The sequence below is a fragment of the Strix aluco genome, chromosome Z, assembly GCF_031877795.1.
Source record: "Strix aluco isolate bStrAlu1 chromosome Z, bStrAlu1.hap1, whole genome shotgun sequence".
NCBI classification, from domain to species: Eukaryota; Metazoa; Chordata; class Aves; order Strigiformes; family Strigidae; genus Strix; species Strix aluco.
In genome coordinates, this window is record NC_133971.1 from 76,307,706 (window position 1) to 76,325,727 (window position 18,022).

Below are 18,022 nucleotides of genomic sequence, written 5' to 3' on the forward strand. Positions count from 1 at the left end.
ATCTTGCCCCTGTACTTGGCACTGGTGAGGCCGCACCTCGATTCCTGTGTTCAGTTTTGGGCCCCTCACTACAAAAAGGACATTGAATTACTCAAGCGTGTCCAAAGAAGGACAACAAAGCTGGTGAAGGGTCTGGAGCACATGTCGTACGAGGAGCAGCTGAGGGAACTGGGGTTGTTTAGTCTGGAGAAGAGGAGGCTGAGGGGAGACCTCATCGCCCTCTACAACTACCTGAGAGGAGGTTGCAGAGAGCTGGGGATGAGTCTCTTTAACCAAGTAACAAGCGATAGGACAAGAGGGAATGGCCTCAAGTTGTGCCAGGGAAGGTTTAGACTGGATATTAAGAAGCCTTTCTTTACAGAACAGGTTGTTAGGTGTTGGAATGGGCTGCCCAGGGAGGTGTTGGAGTCCCCATCCCTGGAGGTGTTTAACGAGTCGGGTTGTCATAGCGCTGAGGGATATGGTGTAGCTAGGAACTGTCATTGTTAGGTTAATGGTTGGACTAGATGATCTTCAGGGTCTTTTCCAACCTTGATGATTCTCTGATTCTGTGAAAGCAGTCTACAAAGATGCACAGAACTGAATGCCATATTACAAGGTAAGGGATGCTATCAAATAATTTCATAATATCAAAATGCTGTCAATAATGATGTCTACTTTTAAAAAAATACTTACAGTTCATTTAGAAACTGAGTAATGAAGCCGTGCCTTTAGCCCATGTAGAAAATATCAGCAGATCATGTAGTCACTTGACATAGTTTTATCCATCTATTATTCCTTAGCTTCTGAAGTTAAACTAGACAGTTTTCTCGTGATCTACACATTTCACTACTTTTGGTCATGAGGAAAGCTCATCCCTTTTCTGTTGCTATGGCAAATTTTGAAAATAGCATTCACATTCTCAGCATATTCTCCAATGTAGTTATAAATTAACAATTTTTATAAAGGGGGGTGTGAATTATGTCTTATATTTTATTTTTAAGGATTCCTCTAGTTTCTTGGAAACTGCCTTCACCAGAAATAAATATTACCAAGTCAAAAATCAAGGGAACTCCACAGAAGAGTGCTAAAGATGAGAATTCTGAAAATGAAGTGGCCACTTTTAGGAAAGATGAAAATCTTATTGCTGATACATGGCAAGCAGCAGTAACAGCAGTATCAAATATGGTAAGAAATGTTTTATTTACTTAAACCTTTCTGAATCGGACAGTCAAAGCCTCCCTTTCAGTAGGCAGCCTAAACACACAACCTTTGCACTGTTTATCTCAATTTCATGTGTCTTGCTCCACCACTGATATTGTCATTGAATATATTTGTGTTTCTATGAGGAAAATATTGGAATATGTGTTTATACCTGATACTTTCATTCCATTACTGAGATAAATACTTTGAATGTTGACTCTTTATATAATCTACTTCTTCCATGATAAGCTCTTCCCTTATCCCTCAGTAGAAGCATGAGAAAAGGGACAAATTTTATCCTGTGATGCACTGTTTGCTCATACCTTTCACAACTTCAGAAGCTACGGTTACATTCTTCTAGCTAATAATAAATTGGGTGGGCATTTCAAATGGTTGGTTTCTAGGTTCGCTTTTTCTTTTCTCTTTGATCATTTTCTAGTAAGTGAATTTCTGCACCCTTAAAGTGTAACTGTAGTCTTGCTTTGCATACTGTTAATTCTTACATTTCTCACTTGTTCCTAGAGTACAGGTAATGGGTTACAAGAATTAAAACCACTGTCTTTCTTGCATTTTTGCTGTAGAATTTTATTTTTGATAAATAATCAAAATGTAATAAATTTAAATAGTTACAATATCTTCTTTGTTTTATTTACATGTGTATGTCTCAGCAACTGCTTTTAGCAAATATAGGCTATTAAAAACAGTAGTTGCACAGGGTTGATACTATGTGCTTTACTATGTGTGACTATGGTGTCAAGGTAACAGCTGAAATAGAGTCTAAAGAAATGGAGGAAGAAAATGAACGTCAGCAGCTAGAACTGAAAGAAGATATGAAATCTTCACAGACACTGTCAGGCAAAGCTACTGGGAAAGATGCCAAAGATGCCAAAAAGCTTTCTCCTAAATCAGCTACTAAAAAGAAAGGTATTTGAAATGCAGACTTTGTTTCAGCAGTGCTTGAAATTACTGAAATAGAAATATGTCAGTAATACAGAAATGAGTAAGCCAAGACATTTAATTTGGATTTAATTTCTCTTTTGAAATGTCAAATGTGACATATCAATGTGAAAAGCTGGTAGTGATAAAGGAGCGCAGGGGCTTTTGAATGGCAATTGCATTTATTTAATCATATGTGTTGCCATTACTATTATGCAGGAATAAATATTCTAAATAGAACCTAGAAAGGAAATATTAATTTGTCTCCATGTGCTCTTTTGGAATTGAATAGTTTGAACTAGTTTATAAAATTAAATAAAATTCTATTCAATTCTGCCTACTTTCCAGCCATAAGTTAAAATATTTCATATATTAAAAGTACTGGAATAAAATGGATAAATCATCCAGTACCCCAACGTATTTTGGAATGAATTTATCAGCCATATAGTAGCATGGATCTATCAAGGTCCATCATTTTTATCTATAACTGTAACACGGTATAAACAAAGAACATAAAATTTAATGGCATATGTAGTCCTAAAAAAGAGCAGACTCCCATTGAGGTAGATCTTGCTCACAGGCCTGGCAAGAATCTGTCCAACCAGGTGAGAATACAAAATTTATTTGCAAAAAGAGAAACAGACCTAAAACCCCCCATCTGTTTAGCCTAGCAATTCAGCCAGTCTGCTGGAAGGAATTCTGGCACGCAATGTTTTTTATACATTTTTTCATAAATACTTCCTTGAGCAGGTAGTGGTTTAAGTAACTTCCACTTCTTTCTGGAAAATGTTGTAGCTGCAGCAGGAAGCAAGGCTAGTAGTGTAAACTTTGTATCTTTTGTAAAAGCATTCTACTCAGCAAGAGAGGGGCTTAAGCCATGTGGGTGTGAGGGTAGACTGAAATTCAGGTACTCCATTTCCAAGTGAGAAAGCTGTAACTGCAGTTACTATGCATAAAGTGACTGACTTTTTAGCAGATTTTCAGATTTCTAGAAAAGCTTTGTGATAAAAAAATCAGCAGCTATCACCCATTTTATGCTAAGGAGTTAGGTTGGGGTTTGTGGATTGCCTCTTGGAAGTAAATTTTTGTTCAGACCTGGCACTAGATGACTTGCATGAAATCACGAAACTAGAACTCAGCTGTGCATTCCTCATGGTACAAGAGAAGTATCAACTGATGTATCTGTAACTGAAGTATCAACTTTGGTTTCATGCCAAACAGTGTTACTGTAGTGCTCCTGTAACAGAATTCCCTGGGATACAGCCATAGAGCTAGTAACTGAGTGATACAATTTACCACATGTAATTTTATCACTTCTAGGTTTGACCATTTGCTTTATGTTGACCTTATGTATCATGCAGATGTCAATATTTTTTTCTGTACCAACTCCATCTGCTCTTGTTCTAGGACAAAGCAGTTACAAATAGTGTAATACTTTTGAGTAATAGTCAAAGTGTTGTGACTGCAGAATTTCATGCAATCTTTAAAACCATGATAAAATACCTTTACAATGTCTGTTCATAGATATGTAAGTTAAAACAAGCTGCAAAAGCAGCTAACAGAATGGTTTAGAAAGACATGAAATAACATAGCTTTTTTTCTTCTGACGGATTTTTTTTTTTTAATAGCATTGTTTTCTTTTCAATGCTTTGATGGAAACCAATGATATTTACTAACATAGCATTTTTACTACAGTTTACTAAACAAATTTGCTTCAGAAGCAACAGTTCTCATTCAAAAGGGGTTTATTTATGTGCTCCTTGTGATAAATTGATAGATTTTAGGGTCAAAGAGGACATTTTGACCATTTAGAATCACAACAGAGGCACACCTACTCAGTCATGATTTTCCCATAAGAAATACATTTTAGCATGTTATTTAACCAATTTTAATACAGTTATATATGGTGGAGTAATTTTATGCAGTGTTAATCTTAGCATGTCTTGCAGATGTAAATGACATTTGAAGAAATCTAAACCTGTATTGTTGACATAAGACACAACTAACCACCTCTATGTTGTCATAAATGGTCACATCAAGTAAGATGGAAAGTGCCATTTTTCATTTTAAGTAATGTCCTGTCTTGTGAGTGCCTGTGTATGGGTACACAAACTTACCAGCAAAGTCCAAAAACTGTGAGAGATCTATTTTCCTGCAGGACCACCTTCTACTGCATCTGTGGTTGAAGTCAATCCAGTTCCTATAACACCAGAAAAATTAAAGAAACAAGAACTGACACTTAAAATAAAGCAAGAATATTTCAGTGCCTTGAAACATGAGGGTATGTTACTATTTGGTTACTTATATTGAGGGTGATTGTTATTCCTAATTTAGGTGGTGTAATAGTCAAACCTACCCAGAAAATCTAGGGAAAATGGATGGATGGATAAGTAAGAAAAAGGAGGGGAGAGAAAGGAGGGTCTGGAGAAATCAGGAGTTTTTTTAGGGTGGTAGTCATCAGTAATTTTGTGGTAAATATATTTAAAATAGAAATGTGGTTTTTATTCTTCTTTTTTGTTCTTTCCTGTTTCATTTAATTTCATTTTCCATGACTAAGCAAGTGTTCATCATGAGAGAATAAGTTTCACGTAGGTGGTTAGCCACTCTTCAGTATTCAATTGAATTGAATTCAGTATTTGAAACGTTTTGATCTGGGAAAGAATTTGTTGGCAATTATATTTCATTGATGCTCTTCTCTCTGATTCCCGCTTCCTCAAGCCACATGGGATTCAAGCAGCAAGACACAGATTTTTTTTGTTCTTCCAAACTCCTTTCCGGACAGACTGTTCCAAAAACTATGTATTGTTCAGTCATTCTATCTCTTTGACTGTCTTACCAAATAACTCCCAAGCCAACTGGTCAATTTCAGTCAAAAGTAGATGTCTGAAAAACAGAAGTCTCAAACTGAAAATAGGCTGGAATTTTTTTTTTGAAGATGGGTTTTGACTAGATGAAAAAAGACCTCTTTCTCACTAAAGGAGAGGTAGTACCTAGCTGTTAGAGATTCTGTTTGACAACAGGTGGCAAGCCCTTGGTGGGCTAACTTTTGTATTTATTAGGAAAAGTAGAGGGCAAAGAGCAGTTAATGAACAAAACAGAAATTCGTAAGGCTTCTTTAGGTCCATACTGGTCCAAATGCTTGCACACCTACCACTTTCAACACGGTTTAATTGAAAAGCAGTTTAGGAATAAATAGTCTAAGATTTTGGGATAATGAGGAGAGGAATGGTAATAATTTGATCTTAATAGTATGAAGACGAATTTTAGTGGTTCATTGACATGTTTTATTTTCTTGAATTTACTTCATTTTCATCTTATATTTAATAAAGAAAAAGTCAAGATAAGAATGTAAGGGAGACAAAACATGTTGAGCTATATCTCATAACTGCACAGGCACATAGCTGGTACATTTGAGGATCATAGTTTCACTTGCAGCTGTGGTAACTGGATGCTTGTGGTTTTGGTTATCCAGATACACAGAGACTAGCAAAGTCACTAGCTGTGGACAGTTGCTGAGTTTTTTACGTTGATTTCGTATTCCATTTCTCTGTTGTATCAATGTGCCTTGCCTTTTACTCTGCTCCTGTTAAGAGAGCAGCTTTATCAGTGGACTGTGCAGTACCTGCTTCTGCAAATACAGGGAGACAAAAATTGTCATACACTTATCTTTGTAACATACTGATAGCAGCTACTCAAAGAAAATGCAGAGAAGTCACAAATAAGGCAGTCTTAAACTGTATTAAAGAAAGGTGACTAGACAGGCACAAAGCATCCTCTAAGGTACTTTCAGTTGCTTAGAATCTTTACTCTTATGACTTTGCCATCAGATAAAATAACCCTCTGTGAGACCCAAATCCATTCTATGTTTAAAATTTTGAACGTCAACTCTTTCTTGCTGAAAACAAAAGTGTGCAGAGTTGCATTCTACTGTGACTGAGAAATAACATTAAAAGGACATGCCTTATATATTCTAGGGTCCATCTTTCTACATTGGTTGCTTAAAGAAAGTTTCATCCTCAAACCTAAGTATTTTGAAAGATTAGTAGCATCAAGAATAAGGATTATAATGTAAATAATTTTACAGTCTTTAACTTTGAAGTCACTGTACCAATTACTATATAATATTAATTGTTTAAAAGATTCTGCAGTACAGAAGGTTAAATATGAAGAAAAATCAAGCTGAATACTGAATTTTCCTTCAGGATTGAAAAATAATCTCTAGCTACTGGTCCACTTTTCTTACTCTTCTTTTATAAGGTTTTGAATATCTTTCAGTGCATGTTTCATGTGTGTCTCAATGCATTACCTTATCTGTCTTTTCATCCAGTTGGCATCCTTTTCACTTTCTTCCCATTTCTTGTCCTTTTAACTCCTTTTTTTAAATATTAGCCTCTCAGTGAGAGACTGATTATTTTTTTCTCAGTTCTTCCTATTCTGAAAACTAAAAATCATTACATTCTCAATGTTTTTAAAATTTTCATGTAAGTATTCTATGCATAATTTTTGTAGAGGTTAATTGTTTTTTTAGTGTTCACTAACCAAACTCTTTTCTAATGCAACCTGAGTTTTAGGGTATAATAGTCATATGCAGGAAGCTTGAAGCAAAACCAGTGACGTTTGCCAGAAAAGCAAACTTTTATTCCGATTAACATACATAATGATTTAGATGTGTTCTCTTTAAAATTTATCCATAACAGGGTACTCACACTTGCATCATTAAGTTTCTAGGTAGGTCTGTTGATACATAGTATTAATTTAGTTTAATGTCACTGTCTACTAACCTCTACTGCACCTCTATAATAGTTTTATTAAGATATTGCTTGTGAATTCTGATGCTTATAGAAGACACACTTGTAAAATCCACAGTGCAACAGCGGTGATTCTAAAAAAGAATTTGTTCAAAAACATGAGAAATTAAATATTTTACTCCCTAAAAACAGATTAACATGTTAAACTTTAAGTGCTTAAGACTGAGAATTTTCCTCAAATTTTATAAGAATTATTATGACATTACTGTTTAAACAGAGGTAGCAACAAAATCTCGACTAGAACTTATAAAAGAAAAAGCTTTAGCATTTGTTGAAGACCTAGCAATGAAAGCAGAAGAGGCTTATAAAGATATGGAAAAGTGGCTTGGATCCAGGTTCTTGGCAGAAATGTCCAGGTAATATATATCAAATTTTACGTAGGAACCTTTTTTTTTCAAACTAGACTGTACTAGTAAAGATAGTTATTTATGCAGAAGCAAATAATTTGAAAAAAAATGTAGAAAATAATAATTTAATTTCATGAACTGGAATTTAGTTTTAACTTAAATACCTGTATGGTAATAACTAATTTCTTAGATGATTAGAAGGTTCTGCTGGCAGCTGTAGAGGTAATTATCAGTTCTGCTGTTTTACTAGACTACAGACTTAGCAGATTTATGAGCACCAGCAGGCAACCAGTTATTCCATTTAGTAGGAGCCTCTATATCATTTCATTGGCTTCTGTTACTTTGGATTGTGGGGTTATTTTCTTTCCTGTGCTTTACACATCCTGGAAAATTCCACCTACTATAATTACCACCATGTATAACATTTCTCAAATTTATTTCAAGGTCCATTAAAAAAACCCTTTGTCTTTGCATTTCTTCTGTCCTGGTTAATAAAATGTGCTTGGGACCACTCTATGACAGTTAGGCCAACTGGCATAGAATGGCCTATGTATATCATTAAAGGATTTTACTCTCCAAAAGAAAGGGTTCACTTTGCCTCTTGGAAAATGTTTTTGGCCTGTACTAACTTCTGAAGCATACCTGGGGCAGTGCTAGTTGATCCATGTCAGGGCAAGCCCAAGACAAGAGACATGAATGTGGGGTGTGAAGGCTGTAACAGGCAGTAACTCAGAGGCTGAGCCTCTGCCTTCCAGCCAGTTTTATTTACTCTCTTGCCGCCAAGTGCTACCCAAGACACAATATTTACAGAACGTCATGTCCTTTGACCTGACATGACAGGCCAAACCTATGTCTAGTTGAATGTTATAGACAGCTGATGTGTTTCTCTGGATAAATTGTACTCATTACACTTGAAACAGGAGTTCATATGCCCCTGTACAATGTTACTTTAGAAAGTGCTTTGTACATCTAGGATTTAGGGACAGAGGAGGAGAAAAGACATTGAAATAGGCTAAAGGATGATTACAGATGGAACATGTATGTTCCACCCCTATAAAATTTATGGAATAAAGAAAGTATCATCCTTTCATATTTTCCATCAGGTCTCTTCTGTGGCTTAGATATGCCTTTATATAAATTTCTTGCCACAGTCAAAAGATTTCTTGCTGTCACAGGAGTAGTACACTTCATATTGATTTTGCTGAGTACAGAATTCATACAGAGGATTTGTAATTCTTACTTCAGGAAAGCTCTCAAAATGTAAACACATTAAAATTTGAACCTAAGTTATTAACATTATGTATTAAAAGTACTCATTGTTTTCTGCATTTACACTGTCACAGTGTTGAAAAGCTGATTGAAGTTGCACGACATCATATTGAGAGTTCTAGCAAAATCCAATATGAAATTACTTTAGAAGAAACAGATTTCTTCATCAACAGTGATGTAAAAGTGATTCCTGACCCTGTTCCTTTACCACATGTTCCACATGTAGAGAACTCTGGAAGTGGTACTCTAACTATTTCACAACTTACTGCACTTCATAAGCAGTTTTTACAGGTGGCACCTAAAGGTAAGAAAAATTTTTTCTTTTCACTCCTGAAGGACTGTTAATTACCTACTTAAAATTTAAAGTAACTGCTGGGAGCTACTGAACATTAGTTACCTATATTGTTAAAGATCATACTACAATTAAAGATCCTGCTACATATAAAAGTAAACTCATAGCACAGAATATTGAAAATGTGAAATAACCAGACCACATGAAAACTTGTAATGTCTTTGCTATGGGCGTTATATCCTCAAGGCCATGTACTTAATATTCCTGTAACAGGTGTCTCTGTAATATGTTTTTGAGAGTGGTGCATACCATGCTTACTTTGTTTAGAGATGCAAGTTTTTAACTTGTTTACAAACTCATAACTCAGTGAACATGGAAGTTATTTTAAAGCACATCTTTTAAGAAATCAGTATTTTCTTGAAACTATTGTATAGGGCCTATTATAACTACTAACCGTTATATTCTCCAAGTCAATGTGTGCCTGTTGTTTTCAGTGTTAATTCAGATATGTATCTTTTTTTTCCTTTGTACGTGCATTTACTGTGTGCCTACCCTCTAATTATGGGAACCTTAGGCTTAAGATGCTTGAAAAGACTTTCTTGCAAAAATTCCTACTGCTGAATAAATGTTATAAAATAATTTAGGTGAGGCAGTTTTAAACTGAGATGGAAAGTGGTTAAACACATATTTGCAGAGGGTTTCGTTACTACCAGTGTTCCATATTATAATAAAATTTTAGTATGATTGCCACTGAGGACATGAAATACAATGTGTAAACATGTACTTAAAATTTTGGATCCAACTTTCCCAATCTAATAAGGCCACAAAGGCACGATGAAGTAGAATTTAATTCTTTATTCAGAAACACTTTTCATGTATATTTATGGAGAAATTCCAATTACCCTTTGAACATGAACACATTTTAGGCAGAAAGATGTTTACAATTTTCCTTTAGAGAGATGTATGTCATCTTATCTATAGTGTAGGAGCGTGGGGGTGTGTGTAAGCATTCCAAACTCTTCTACAGAGATTAATTTAGCTAGTAGTATTGCATATATAATGCCATGTGAAACTAAAAATCTGCATATTTGTAATCATTAGATAGTGCCATAGCAGTGAAACACAGATAACAGTTTAACTGGCCATTCCTCTTAAAAAGTTTTCTTTTGTTTTTAAATCATTTATTCATTAAGAAAAAAAATTTGTCTAATGCAAACTCTAATATTCTTTACATGTTTAAGACAGAACAACTATTTTCCTTGTACATTTATAATAATTAGCAAGAAGACAAATGAAATCTTATCCTTCTACAATATTGTCCTTTTGATAATATCATATTCACTAAAATGACCCAAGATGACTTGCACAGCTATGCAAAAAAAGTGAATAAAACAATGGTAAGGAATTATTGTTTAAAATAAGGTACCAAAGAACATACAACCGCATTCTTTAACTGTCTCATGACTATTAAGTCAAGATATTTACTGTTTTGGATAGCAGATTTAAGATGGGAAGCACAAGCTGTGCAAATCATCTTTAAAATACTTCCTCCTATTCTCTTACACACTCTAAGACCGCAAAAATGGCATCTGAGATTTCCTAAGGCAAGCACTCCTTCATTATAGAGATTCCACAGGAAGAGTTAAATCCTTCATCTCCTAAAATATCAGGAAAATTTTTGACATCCTTCTGTTTTCCCATGTTCAATAGAATGCTCAACAGAAAATATATACCTCCTTAGTAGTTTCTTACTGAACAAAAGATGGGAAAACGCTAAAGCACCTAGCACCCTGGCAGTGAAACTGTTGGATAGCAGCTCTAAAGGAGATAACAAAAAAGTAACAAACTAATCCTGTCTTGGAGAACCTCTACACAGATCTAGATTTGCTGCCAAACATCTTCGTTTTCTAATTGTTACTCACCTGAACAGTCCTCTAACAGTATTCATAACGGAAATCCACACAAACAAGCACATGAGTCATAGACTGTAGGGCAAGTCTGAACAGAATATATCTACCAATCTTCTGTACTATGTAAATAGCAAAATTCCTAATATTGTTCTGAAAATGGAATATTAGGCTTCTTTTCTATAGCATTATGGAGATTACATGAAGAAAAATTTTACCTAGAAATCCAAGCAAAAAAAGAGTAAAAGGAGAAATTATTTTGTTGGAAGAAATAAATAGTAAACAGTTTTCTCACAGGATATTTGGTAAATGTCAAAAGGATGTCTTTTCAAGATATGTTTAACAAACTGCCAAAATGAAAGCAAAAAGTGGGAGTGCGAATATACTTAAAAATTGTTTTGTATTTACCAAAGAAATCTTATAAAAATTGTAAACAGTTCTGTGTTTCCTAGGAATTTAAAGTATTAAAGGATTGCCGATCCATCACTGACAGCTTTGTTCTATCCTGCACACTTGGTTCTCCATGGAAGCACATTACTCACCATTCTAAGCACCGATGGACAAAACATACAGCCTACGCTTGGACCTTCCTACCTACTGACACAGTCTTTCATTTGATAAGGAAATACTTAAATTATTATTTTTTTATTATTCCAAGTGCCATTGCCTAAACTCAAGGTGGCTCTGCAGTATTTGTTAATTTCACTAAATTCTTTGATTGATTTGTTAACAGTGCTTTAATATATTGCCTCAGGAACATGCTGCTTTTTTATAGGAAAACTGTGACAGGTCTTAATAGGAGCTACTAACACTCACTTTGTTTTTTCTTTTCTACAGTCGCTTTGGATGTGCTCTGTTCTTATCAGCAAAATTAAACTAACCATCTATGAGATCTCATCCCTTTTGATTCCCTTTAGCACTGTATTCTCCCTATGACTACATCACAGAATCACAGAATCATTCAGGTTGGAAAAGACCCTTGGGATCATCGAGTCCAACCACGAGCCCTACTCTACAAAGTTCTCCCCTACACCATATCCCCCAACATCTCATCTAAACGACCCTTAAACACATCCAGGGATGGTGACTCCACCATCTCCCTGGGCAGCCTATTCCACACTGTCTGACCACTCTTTCTGTGAAAATTTTTTTCCTAATGTCCAGTCTGAACCTCCCCTGTTGCAGTTTAAAGCCATTCCCTCTTGTTCTGTCACTAATGACCTGTGAGAAGAGACCAGCACCAACTTCTCTTCAATGTCCTTTCAGGTAGTTGTAGAGAGTGATGAGGTCTCCCCTCAGCCTTCTCCTCCTCACACTGAACAGTCCCAGCTCCTTCAATCGCTCCTCATAGGGTTTTTTCTCCAGGCCCTTCACCAGCGTCGTTGCCCTCCTCTGCACTCGCTCCAGCACCTCGATATCTCTCTCGTATTGAGGTGCCCAAAACTGGACACAATACTCAAGGTGTGGCCTCATCTATTGTCAATTCCATTAGAATTGACACATCTGGAATGTCTCAATTTTCTTCTAAAGGTGCTTCAGAGAATGCAGTTTTGGTAATGTTTTGCATTACCAAACAGATCAATACAGATTCTATCCCAGACTTCTGTTCTCCATCTTATGACTGAATTACACAAGGGAACCTTAAATTTTATTAGGTTTTTCACAGTCTTGATCCTCATGAACTATTCCGGTTGAATTATAGAACTGGTTATTCATCAGAAATAAGTTCCAGTCAGGTTTAAAAAATTTCTATATCCAATATACAAAAAATGTTTAAAATGCTTGTTTACAAAACTATAAAATAGTCAGCTAAAATGTGAACCAGTAAAACGTAGAGGCCAATGACCAAATTGTATTGCTGTTTCTTTTCAAATTGTGGACTTGTCAAATGAGTTTTACTGTGTTGCTAGGTTTGGAACAGATAGGCATATTAAAGTATGCATCTAGTTCAGATGAAATTTTACCTTTTTAATAGAATATTTTGTTGATTGGAACAGTCAGAATTATATGCTGACCCTAAATAATGTCTATAAATTATGCTTTTTCTTCCCAAGCACTTTTGTAGAAACAATTCAAAAGCTTACAATAGTAATACATAGTAATTGCAATAGTTATGATGTGACTTTGATGTGTATAGCGAAGTCCATACGTGAGCATAGAAATAAGTTTGTCATCTCTAACTTTTCTAAGGCTATATTTCTTTTCAATGTGCTTTTTTCAAAACTTGAAAATAAGAAAGGTTAAGTTTGTAGACAGAGGAAGTATGATCTACTAGACAAATGATATAGGTAGAAAATGCCTAAACTTTTGGGATGTAAAAATCTTAATCAGAGATCCAGAATAGGTACAATACCTCTCCCTACAGATAATGGAAAATTTAGTAATTCTACTGACTTAGTTTCGCTTACACCTCCTGTTATGTTTCTTACTAAATCATGCATTTTATTTAATTTCAGAAATCTTTGACTGTTTGCCTATGGTGTTTAAAAACCTATGTATCCAATTACTTTCATGAAACATATTTAACATGTTTGTATATATTTCTGTGCATTTGAATATATATATCCAAGTATTAAGATTTCAATCAGCATGACAGAGGAAGTCTCCTTTCCCCTCATTGAATCTGTGCAGCAACAGGCATACCTTAATCTGTGTGATTCTAAATTTAAAATCCCAATTCTTGCTAATGAGTGAAGACTAGACATATATCATAGCAGAATCAGTAATAATTAGTGAATAAATGAACTAAATATTTACAATGAAAATTACCTGCAGGGGGTGATTAGTGTCTCAATATCTTGGAGGGAATTAATCATATTTTTGAGAGTCCTGACTTTGTCATCTAAGGACAGAATATCCCATATTACTAGGTTTTAGACTAATGAAGTTAGATGACTGTAATTCGTCCTCAGAGTTTATTTCACTCAATCATCCTTTACAGCATTGCTTCAGACTCTGGTGCATAACTTGCATAGATCATCATCCAAACTTCTAGTCAGAAGTTGCTATGGAAACATTTTTCTCAGTGTAAATGGAGGGCAATAGGAATATATTTAAATGTTCTGGTAAAATTTGGTGAAAAGGGAATAAAATGTTAACATAATTCTCATCTCTAGTATAGGTTTACAATGTCTTCACATTTTGTTGCCTGTATGAATTTATAATCTGAATCTACTACAGTTCCTCAGCTTAGGGAAATATTTTTAAACAGTGCCTGTATGAAAATATTCTGCTAACTGGTGTATCATTAAGAAATAGTCTCTTCTGTATATCTATGTCTTGCAACTGAGGCATGGTGGTTGCTCTTTATTTCTTATGTCTCTTTAAATGTCTCTTTAGTCCTGGTTCACAGAATACACATCTAGTGTACACTTATGCTGCTGTCATTCTTAATGGTCCTTTTTGAATGTTTATTTTTCTGTTTTCAGTTTCAGTTGTGGTCATAATCTTAAATTGTTCACTAATTAATTTTTTGTTTATTTTGTTTCTGCACTACTTATTGAAACATATGTAAATGCTTGTCACCTTGCGTATTAGTGAATGATACTCACTTTAAAAAATATTTTAATGAAAAATAATTCTACTAATAATTCTAATAATTCTTGTGTACCTTTTTAGTTTTCCTTTTGATTTCATTGATGACAAACTTTTATGTGAAAAGAGGTTGCTTCATAAGTAGTACAGGATTGCTCCTTTTGTATCCTGTGTTCTTTCCATAGACCACTGCAACAAATCCCACCTTTTCCCGTGTTCCCAGTTTCCTTCCACTAGTCCATCTCCTGTTCCTTTCCATGTCTATTAGCCTCATTTAAAAAAAGCCCCAACTACTATTGTCTTTCTTTCATGTCATCTTACCTACATGTTTTGCTTGCACAGCTATGGCTAGAATGCACTAGATGCTGTGTGTGGTCTGGAACCAAGTTTAGGCTGACTTATGCCTCTTGGCCACAGAGTGGATAAAAGCTAGTCATCTCCCTGCTTTTTCCTCAGTGGTAGTGTTATGAGGATCTTTCTCCTGTACCTCAGAACATATCTGAAAGACATTTATAGGACCTTCATAACTCTACCCTACTGATAAACTTGGTTCAAATTGGCCATTCTAAAATTATTAGTGAGGGAGAACTTGCAGACAAATTGGTGTAGAGATATGTAGGCAACACAACTGCATAACCTTCATTTCCTTAGGTAAGCATGGTAAGAATATACTAGAGGGAGGATTTGTAATGAATACAATCATACTTTAGATGGATTATAGAGCTGATCTGATGATTTGTACCTCTTAGCTATAGATTTACTGTTCTAACACACTGTAGGACATGTGTCTTTCTAAAGACACATACAACCAATCACTTACAAACACATGATGTCCCAAACATATTTTTCTAAGAGTTTAAACCCTTGTGTTTTGAAATAAAAAAATTCAAAACTTGAAAAACATTGGTAACATTGAAGGTCAATCTTACAGGAAATGTTATCCCCGACAGTGGCTCACAGAATCTACTCTGATTCCCATTTTTCTAATCAACAGCAGATTTCTACAGGTGCCCATACACCTCAAGAAGCAGTAGGCCCTGTAGAAGTTTTACAATGGTTTTGTCCTCTCCACGTGCTGACTTCTGCAGTTGCAGATCCATTAATCCTGCTCTCCATCTCTATTTCACATTTTCTTGTGGTTTTGTGCCTGCCTAATGTTAGGGAAGGTTTTTAATATTTAATGTCTATTAAGAATGCTCCTCTTTTTGGTCCTGGGTATGGTACTTGGGCACATGTCAAAAAAGGCTTCTGTGGTCTAATTGTTTTCAGTGTCCATGTGGACCACAGCTGCTACTTCAGATTTAAAGTTCTTTAAAAGAATGACTCATAATGGAGATGTATTTAAAGTGCATGTTCCTAACATTTTTTAATATTGTGGCCTTTCAGGATCCTCAGAATAGAGTGAAGCAGATAAACTATTATTTTTATGACAATGGGAACAAACAGTTCTCACAAATTGTATAATGCATATATGAAAATCTACCCCTTCTTGTAAAATAGAAAGGAGTAGAATACAAGGACTCTTTTTCTTAAGACCTTTTAAAGCACCAGAAATGGCATTTCTTTCTATGATTAGCTTAATGTAATCATTAATTTTGCCTCCTGATGTACACATCACAGTAAGGAGGGTGAAGAGTCAGGTTGTTCTTAGGTCATTTCTGCATTGCTTTACTCCTGTTGTTTTCCAGTGAATAGATTTATAGTTTTATTGCCTCAGTTCTGCATGGAATTTGTCTTCATTATTTGACTGCTTTCTTTTCAAAGTCATGATGTAGTAAAAGAATCTTTAAATTCCTTGCCAAAAGTAGGAGATTCATGAGCCCTAGAGATAGAATTTTCAAAAATGTCAGCTTATGGCATTTACTCTTACAAAATATAAGAATGACCATCTTGAGAACAATTTGGGAAAATAATATTGAGAACAATCTCAGTGCTTTAAGAGCATTTCCATTTTGAGAGCAAAATGTGAAGCTTATACAGTTCCTTTTTCTAAAAGCAGTAATAAAATAATTCTGTAGATAAATGTATTTTAAGAAGATCAGGTCAGCTACATATGCCTTAGAACATCTTATGCATTCTGTGACAGGTATTTATGTATTTACAGACTTGCTCCAAGTTAACTTTTCTGTTAATGTCAGGTGTAATGGGCACTGTAATAGGTTTGTGACTTCAGTAGTATCTTCTGGAGAAATTTTGCCTGAAAGACCATTCAGAATCCCACTCCCTAACTCTGTTTTTCTCTTTCAAAAATGGTATTGATGCTGCTGCATCTAGTTGCATATTCTGACTAACTTCTAGTAGCAAAAGGAAATTGGAGTCAAAAGTGACCATTTCTTACAAGGGTCCTGAGTAGCCTCCAAGTGATTTAAGAGTAGATCTCAGTTTTCCTTGTCCTCTTTTATGGCTGTTTATTTCAAGTCACAGTCTAGTCCCAAATTAACAAAATAAATGTGGATGAAAAAAGAAAAAATACAATTAATAATTTATAAAATAAAAAACATTTTATATTTAGTTGTTTCTTTTTTAAATTATAGCCATAAAAGCACTGAAGCAATTTAAAAGCAAGAGTAATTCTTCTAGCAAGAGAGAAGCTGGTGACAGAGGGAAAAAGAAGAAAGATTTGGAACGTCAGAGAACAAAGAGGAATCACCAGTTTCCAAAAATATGGTTAACAAAATACTCCTGGTTAAAATATGATGATGAAAGGGGAATAATGTTTTGTTCACCATGTCGTAAGCATAACGTGGATTTGGGGGAAAACATTCATAATTTTTGTTCTGGCACTGATGATTTCAAACTTGAATTTATAAATACACACCAGAGTAGTGAAGCTCATGCCTGGGCTACCTGCATGGAAGCTGCCAGTACTGCTTCACCAGATACAGCTTCTGCTGAGCAGATGTTGAAGAGTATGAACTCCATAACATTAGCTAGAGTAGAAAATATTTTTAGAACATGTCATGCTATTGCTAAATCTGGTCGTCCCTTTACAGACCTTGACTGGATGTGCAAACTAGATGATATGAAAGGAGTGGATATTGGTTCTGTATTTAGAAATGACAAGTCAGCAAGAATGTTTATACACTTTATTGCAGAAGTAGAAAGAAGAGCTTTGAAAGAGAAACTGAAGAAATGTAAATTCTTTTCTGTTATTAGTGGTGGAATTACAGACAGTATACTCAAAGCAGCTGCAGTTGTCTATGTACGCTTTGCAAATGAAGGAAAAGTCCATTGCCAGATTGTTGGGGTTCAACCTGTTCAAAAAACTGATGCTTCAACTATAAAAAATGCAATTGAGGAAACATTACAAATAAATCTTCAGCTCAGTCTGGTAAGCCAAGACTGGTCAAGAAAATTAGTTGGATTTGGAAGCGATGGGACAGATGTCATTGTAGAAGAAAACAGTGGGGTAGCTAAACTTCTGAGGGAAATTCAGCCTTGTGTACAGTCTGTGCATTGTTTTGCTCAGCGCCTAAAGCTGGCTTACAAAGGAGCACTGAAAAATATTCAGCTATACAACATCTTAAGCAATGCATTGAGAAATATATATTACTTTTATCATAACTCACCTCTAAATAAGAATAATCTCAAAGCCATATATGAAGCCATTAAGTTACACCCAGCTATTCCTTCTCGCATTGGAGGCTCCCAGTGGCTTCCTCGTCTACAAACAGCTCTACAAATTCTCCTTAAAGGTTATCCTGCAATTGTGCTACATCTGACTAAGGTAAATGATTTAAAATTTGG

The 18,022-nt window shown here is 35.1% G+C and overlaps 1 protein-coding gene across 1 annotated transcript in view; it reads left to right on the forward strand.

The window, feature by feature from the left end:
- Positions 1–18,022, forward strand: part of SPEF2 (sperm flagellar 2) — a 98,329-nt gene that overhangs the window by 52,126 nt on the left and 28,181 nt on the right. Inside the window, exons 24-29 of the mRNA XM_074813669.1 lie at positions 984–1,167; positions 1,941–2,106; positions 4,277–4,399; positions 7,144–7,282; positions 8,617–8,846; positions 16,810–18,002. Of these exons, the coding sequence (XP_074669770.1) occupies positions 984–1,167; positions 1,941–2,106; positions 4,277–4,399; positions 7,144–7,282; positions 8,617–8,846; positions 16,810–18,002 (2,035 nt within the window). The remainder of the gene's footprint in view (positions 1–983; positions 1,168–1,940; positions 2,107–4,276; positions 4,400–7,143; positions 7,283–8,616; positions 8,847–16,809; positions 18,003–18,022) is intronic.